The sequence below is a fragment of the Trachymyrmex cornetzi genome, unplaced genomic scaffold (assembly GCF_001594075.2).
Source record: "Trachymyrmex cornetzi isolate Tcor2-1 unplaced genomic scaffold, Tcor1.1 scaffold1637, whole genome shotgun sequence".
Lineage (NCBI taxonomy): Eukaryota > Metazoa > Arthropoda > Insecta > Hymenoptera > Formicidae > Trachymyrmex > Trachymyrmex cornetzi.
Window position 1 is genome coordinate 55,966 of NW_017296242.1, and position 7,486 is coordinate 63,451.

The 7,486-nt window shown below is 31.7% G+C and overlaps 1 protein-coding gene across 1 annotated transcript in view; it reads right to left on the minus strand.

The window, feature by feature from the left end:
- Nucleotides 1-7,486, minus strand: part of nolo (ADAMTS-like no long nerve cord) — a 29,594-nt gene that overhangs the window by 17,775 nt on the left and 4,333 nt on the right. The window contains exons 2-3 of the mRNA XM_018504234.1: nucleotides 6,594-6,723; nucleotides 4,932-5,142 (exon numbers count right to left, since the gene is read on the minus strand). Of these exons, the coding sequence (XP_018359736.1) occupies nucleotides 4,932-5,142; nucleotides 6,594-6,723 (341 nt within the window). The remainder of the gene's footprint in view (nucleotides 1-4,931; nucleotides 5,143-6,593; nucleotides 6,724-7,486) is intronic.

Here is a 7,486-nt window from a genome sequence, read left to right on the forward strand (position 1 = left end):
AGTGTCGAATAACCGATAGAGGGCGCCACAAGTCCCGTTTCAAATATTAAGGTGGTCAAATCGAAGCGCGAACCGGGACTGGGGTCCCTGGGACCCCGTATGTGGTGGAAGGGATAAATCTGATGCAACCATCTTTAATCATGACCTTGACATCTAAAAAACTTACAGAATCATTCGAACCTTTATCAAGAGTAAAATTAATGCGATTGTGATAACTATTAAAGAGTTCCAAAACTGTTTCAAGTTTTGGAAAGATCCTGCACAAAACTCAGCCTGTGTACGTGGATGAAGCCGTTTAATTATTATATTGTTCTTTATGAAATATCTTAAAGATGTTTTTTAAAGAGGGAGAATTCTTAAAAATATCTTAAAGTTCTCTTTTGAGTCGATTTTAAACAGGAAAACATTGTTAGAGGTTAACCCTTTTTACTACAACAGTTTCTTTTATTATATATTGCTGTCAAATTGCTAGCAAATTTGTTTTATGTAGAATTAGTTTTCATCATGTTGCCGTACGATTGTCTTAACCTATAAAACTTATAAAAAAGAAGAGAAATTGTTTCTCTCCGGTTGTGCATAACCGTTTATGATATATATTACCGCCAATATCATAAGCAAAATCGGAAGCCGCTTTCCTAGAAAAAGATGGCAACTCAGGCAACGCGATTTGTATCAAATTTAAAGTAACATGCGGGAAACTTGCTATCTGGGTAGATATATCGAAATACACGGTTTCTGACAGATTGAAATTTGGAGGTCGATTGTGTAATTTGAAATGAGGTGAAAATTATAAAAGTGAGCAAATTTTTACTAGAATATTTATAATTTCATTAATCAACACCTAGTAAATTTGCTCACTTTTGCAATTTTCACCTCATTTTAAGTTATCGTTATTGCTGCGTCTTATGTCTGAGACTTAACTTCAAAGAATTAAATAAAAAATTAATAGTTACGGATATATATAAAATGTAACTAAATAGAGAGAGAGAGAGAGAGAGAGAGAGAGAGAGAGAGAAAGAGAGAGAGAGAGAGAGAGAGAGTTAAAAAAGTTAAGAATCTAAAATGTAACTGAGTTAAGTTAAAATTAACTTTTCAACTTTTTAACTTAACTTTTATCTTTTTAACTTAGCACTACCCAACCCTGATAAAGTGCAAAGTATATCAGTATTGCACACAATTAAAAAATTTTATGTAATGTTTCTAAAATACAAACAGATACAGCCAGTGTACGTGAAAAATACGATGTATTATACCCAGGACTCGTCTTCGGTAATTGGAAGCAAGCATTGCAGAAACAGGTACTCGATGTTCATTCCGGTTGTCCTTTTTATTATTGTACAATAACATTTATACTTTAGCAACGATTTTCATTATGACATAGGAGCATAGGTTATTTCATATTAGAAATACCCTGAGTATCTCGTATTACGATTTCCACGCCTTACGGTTTTTTTACGATCATCAAATCTTACTTCTGTAATTAAGCAATTCAAAATATCCCGTATTTTTCTATTTTTTTATCTTATAGCTCTATCACTACATGAAAAATTTATTGCCAAATATTTACTTATTAAATAATAAACAAGATTTTGAGGTTTATCTCAATGAAACTGGAAGACATCTCTACTGGAAAAGATCACGCCACACAGTTGCATGATGAAATCATATAATTAAAACATGTAAATCACGTAACGGATTGTTCTAAATCAGCTAGTTAAAAACGCCACCATGGGTGACTTGGACATGTAAATTAAGACTCTAAAACAAGATATGTTATTGAGGACTAAACCACTGTAGGTTGTTATTCTCTCTCTCTCTCTCTCTCTCTCTCTCTCTCTCTCTCTCTCTCTCTCTCTCTCTCTATTATATATATACATACAGAGTGTCCAAAAAGTTCCAAGACACCTGAATATTATGGAAAGTATAAATATTACAGAAAAGTGTTTCTCAGACAAAAGTTGTAGGGTTCAAAAAGATCTATTTACTGATCATCCGTTTCACCTTGGGTGGCGTCGCCAAGGTCAGGTCAAGGTCACATGAATTTTTTTAAATAGAACACCCTATTTGTCATTATATATTCTTATAGCACATTTCGAGAGCTTTTCAAAACACTAATAAAATATTTTTTCATGAAGTACTTTTCGAGTTACGATGCTTAAAAGTTACAGTATCATAGGGATTTTTACGTAGAAATGAAAATAAGCGGAACAACCTCCAATGACGTTGATCTTAACAAATATTATCCAGATCATGATTCTGAACAACAATCAAGAGGTTTTAGCCATCGTTTGGACACTTTATGTAAATATTTATTCATTGGATCAAAGTGATCCCTGAGGGTCATTTGAGGGTAACTTGAATCCATAGATTTTCGAAATGACGAAAATGAAGAAGTTCACTCCATAAAATACGTACACGACGAATTATGACATTAATGTGAACGTAATGTCTGATCAAAATTGAGTCAAGCTCAATTTCCTAGGAGTCATTTAGAAACTGAATAAATTTTCCTATGTAAAATCATGCCAAAAGACCAATTAGAAAAATTAGATTACTTTCGAAGTAGTTTTCATTATGCTCCATTGCATCAAATTTTTCATCGCAATTGTTTCGTACTGTAGAATTATTGTTCTCTGAACCCAGAAATTTCCGATTGGTATTGCTTAGAGATTTCTTTTCACTTGTATTCGTTCGTCGAACAAGAATTGTTAATGAGATTTTTTCATCCATTTAATGATGAATTAGCTGTTTTTCTTTCAATTATCCATTGGTTTTATTATTCTAAGATCCAAGAAGAAATAAGTTGAGTTATTAATGAGAAATCATTTAAAAAGTTGAACAAATACGTATCAGAAAATTTCCATCTGTATTATTATTGTCCGCCAAGATGCAACGTCTTACTGAACGAGAAAGAATATTTTTTTTAATGATGAAAGATTAGGGTGAGGTCAGAAGATCTTATAATCACGTAAAGAATATTTTAAATGCAACTTTTAGAAATGGGATGGTTCATATTTCAAAATTAACTCTCGAAAGAACTGTTAGACAGTTTGAAGATACAGGCAGCGTCAAAGATCGACCTAGATCAGGACACAGTCTTGCCTTAACTGGCTGGACACTGCTTCGTCTTGCCTTCATTGGCCTTAATATCGGCGATACTGTAACTTTCAAGCATCAAGCAGAACTCGAAAAGTACTTCATGAAAAAATATTTTATTATAGTGTTGTGAGAAGCTCTCGAGATGTGCTATAAGAATATATAATGAAAAATGGGGTGTTCTATTAAAAAAAATTGATGTGACCTTGACCTAACCTTGGTGACGCCACGCAAGGTCAAACGGATGTGATCAATAAATAGATCTTTTTGAACCTTACAACTTTTATCTGAAACACTTTTCTGTAATACTTATATTTTCCATGACATTCAGGTGTCCCGGAACTTTTTGGACACTGTATATATATGTATATATATATTGTGTGTGTGTGTGTGTGTGTGTGTGTGTGTGTGTGTGTGTGTGTGTGTGTGTGTGTGTGTGTGTATATACCATATTGTGGTATATTTATACACACAAGTAGATATACCTACAATTTCGGATAAATTTAGAAACATCACTAACGGCTTAAACGTGAGACTAACCAACGTTTGTTGGCGTAAATAAAATGAACACAATAATTAAATCACCGGAAGATGTTTGGTCTTAAGACTGTACAAAGAATGTAATCTATAAGATTTCTTGTAATGATTGCGATGCGTCCTATGTCCGACAAACAGGTCGACGCGGTTACAAACCAGAATATCTGAACACAAAAATAATATTTAAAAAATACGAAAAATTATTCGATAATAATAATTAAACATAGAATGCATTACAATAATTTTGATAAGACAAATGTGAGAATATCAGATACCGAACTATGGTACTCTTTATATATGCAAAAGCGCCTAATTTCATTAATGTTATACATAAAAAGCAAAAGACGGATTAAATTTAAAATCAGACACAGAACATCATTTTACATCATTTACACGTATCAATATTGAATAAACTATAAAACACACAGATTTCATGCGATGTATATACCATCCTTAAAACTATCTCGATATTATAAATAATATTTCTTGTTATTGAATTCATCATCTAAATTTTTCTTGAGTAACTTTAATATAAGCCTTTAATATAAGGAATGTGATATGTTTTGTTTTTAAAAATTTAACTCGTAAGACGACCTACAATTTTCATATATATTCATGAAAACAAAAATTTTATATTTGATGGAATAGTTGCGGATTTTAATATTTTGAAGTTAATTTTTAAGTTGTAATTTCGGATCCTTGGGGTGAGTTATCTCAGTTTTCTCACGTAAAATACTATGTTCAATTAATATAATCAATTCTATTTCATTGTTTATAATTAGAGAGAAATGACGATGATCATTGATCTATCATTATTAATTTCATTTGACTAACCATGTGATTGAAACGCTGAGATGACTGGAGTGTTTCTCATACTGAGAATTATATTTTGGATTTTTGACTGTGCTGAAGACTCGAATGAGAGTCGAAATGTTTACTCGATAAAGAGATTTTTATACATATAAATCTGCACGACGTTTATAACGCTTCACTCTCATTAACCTATTCCTTACATATATCATTGTTAATGAAAATGACGTTTCACAATACTCGTGCATAATTTCCTTAAAATGATTACATTTTTGTATGATCTTTTTTCTATAAAAATATGTAAGAAATATTTCTATAAAAATATGTAAGAAATTTTTGCCTCTTTACATCGAGTAGATTCTCTCATGTTCTTTTTGTACAAATGAGGGAAGTAGTTTATATCACTATTCTGCTCCGAGTTCGTGTGTAATAAAGAGCTTTTTCCCCGTGATTGTTGAAGCCTTATACAAACGTGTACAAACATATACCTTCCCCCATTCCCCTGTGCTCCATTTGACAGGACAATCCAGTACATTGCAGTATCGTCTATCGGCGGGCGGTGGTTGCGGACACATGTAATTTGGAACAGTCACTGCTCTGTTGGTGCCGGGTGTCACCTCGTGGATACAGGCAACGTCACGTGTCTGTATACCAATACCGCAAGGGCTCATGCAAGTGGAGAATTCGCTATAATTCCACCTGCGGGCGCAGTGATCACACGTTTGTCAGAAAAGATCGCACAGAGAATTCCGTCGTAACATTAATTAAACCTTCTCAAATTGCATATATTTCGCAAAATTACACGGTAAGGCAGACTATAAAAGGATTATTTAAGTATTTTTTAAATATAATTATAAATATATAAAACTTGAAAATGAGAAAATAAAATAATAGATTAAGAGGCGAATCAATAAACAATTTTATTAATTTATAAAATAAAATGGTTAAGTTTTCCATATCCCCCCCCCTTATTTGTAGAGCATTACTGCTCGCATTGAATAAAATTTGTAAACATACAGTGAGTACAAAAAATATTTGTATAAAGAAAATATTTTTTAAAAAGCTTTATTTTTAAAAATTAAATATTACTCAGCGAGAAATGAGTCATCGGAATGATATCGAATTGATATCAATACGATGATTTCAACACCAATTTGACGTTGATTTGACGTTTAATTGATGATCATTTCTTGCTGGGTAATTAACAATTTATTCATAAAGTATAAAATAGACTGTATATTTCTTAAAATTATATATACCAAAAAGATGTGTATTAATTATAGAAAATATATCATCTGAAAAATAAGCGAAAATTAAAGTTCCATTGTTTGGATGCTCAAAAAGTATTCGTACAGTCGAGAAATTTAACTTATAATATCAGAAATACATGCGAAGCTAATTTGTATATGTTAGAACAGAATGTATTCATTGTATAAAATTACTAATTAATGTTTATTTTTTACAAATAAGATTTTTTTTTAAATTTCCTTGTACGAATACTTTTTGCTCTCACTGTATGTAGTAACATACAAGCTGGTATTATGTGTCGTTATTTTTATATCAAAATAACACTGTATGAAGATGTCACTTTTTATATCAAAATGACGACAAATGACGTCAGTTTGCACGCGCGCTACCTAGATAGTATATTTAAACTCTGGAGTTAGTGGAGTCTTTTTGGTATTTAATAAGATGTATGATTATTTATTATTTATTAGTTACATCTTATTAAATATTAAAAAGACTCTGTACCAAAAAATTTTTATTGATTGTTGAACTGGAGACCGCTCTAGTGTATACTTGGGAGAATTTATTCATGAAAAGATCACCGTTTCCGAAACACTTTAAACCTAGTATTAAAGCTGAAGATAGCTATTTTGAATGTTTATTATTTTTTTCTATTTAATAAGATGTAAGTAACAATCCAGAATTTGTTTTCAATGAATATACGTTACTGATAATTTGATAAATTGAAACACAAAATTTTGTGGCCAAATTTATTTGACGCCTTATATTTTTTATTAGCTATAAGAAGCAATCCCAAGGTACTTAGCAATTAAGAAAATTGAACATTATTATGTAACACGAAGTTACATAATATTCTAATATTTAGGCATTAAACTAATCGATATCGCAGAATTATAATTTACCTTGGAGGACATGGGTGATCATTACAGACTCGTATTCTAGCCTCCGGCTTCGTTTCCGCGGAGCATAAAAGCGGCATCACCGTTTTCCCAGTGTCGTCCCGCACACAATTTATAATAAGATCTTGAACACCTAGGAAGAGAGAGTAGCATATATATAATCGATATGTGCGATTCGCCATAAACGATAGATAATCCGCTCGGAGCGTATGCTCTTGTTCCTTTGTATTGCGTTAGTCGACACAGAGTAATCTTAATACGATTATACTTCAACGTTGTTAATTGAACAATATTATCAGCACAATTTTGTCGGGCTAATTAAGGGCTGTGTCGACGAGTTAAATTCATTTCGCTAATCCTATTCAATAAACGATTAATATCGACTTTGCATAGATTACACAATGCTCTTTTGTCTCGTTTACAAATATCTATCTTCTATCGCATAGAAAATTAGAAAGAATAAATATATATATAATTAGGAGTTATTAAATCGTTTTACTTGTTCAAGGATACTAAAAAATACGCCTGTAAATAAAATATGCGGAAAGTGTGTTTTCATTAATGGATGTAATAAAATATTTATAATATAGTAAATACATAATTAAATCTATTTGAGTTTATTTGAGGAGAATGGGCGGAAAAAAGACACAATTTTACTTAGGCTCTTTTTCCGGAAATTAGATTCTTTATAACGTAACTCTGATATATACGCCGCACCTATCAAAAACTTAATTAAGTATTTAAGTACTTTATTAAGTATTATTTACTATATTTATAGTAAACGAACTATCTCAGTAAAAACTTTGTACCGTGTGGCAGTTACCGAGCGCCAGCCAAACGAGAAACCGTCGCACAACCTGAGCGCGCGCGGGCGAACACGCGAAGTTTCTCGCAAG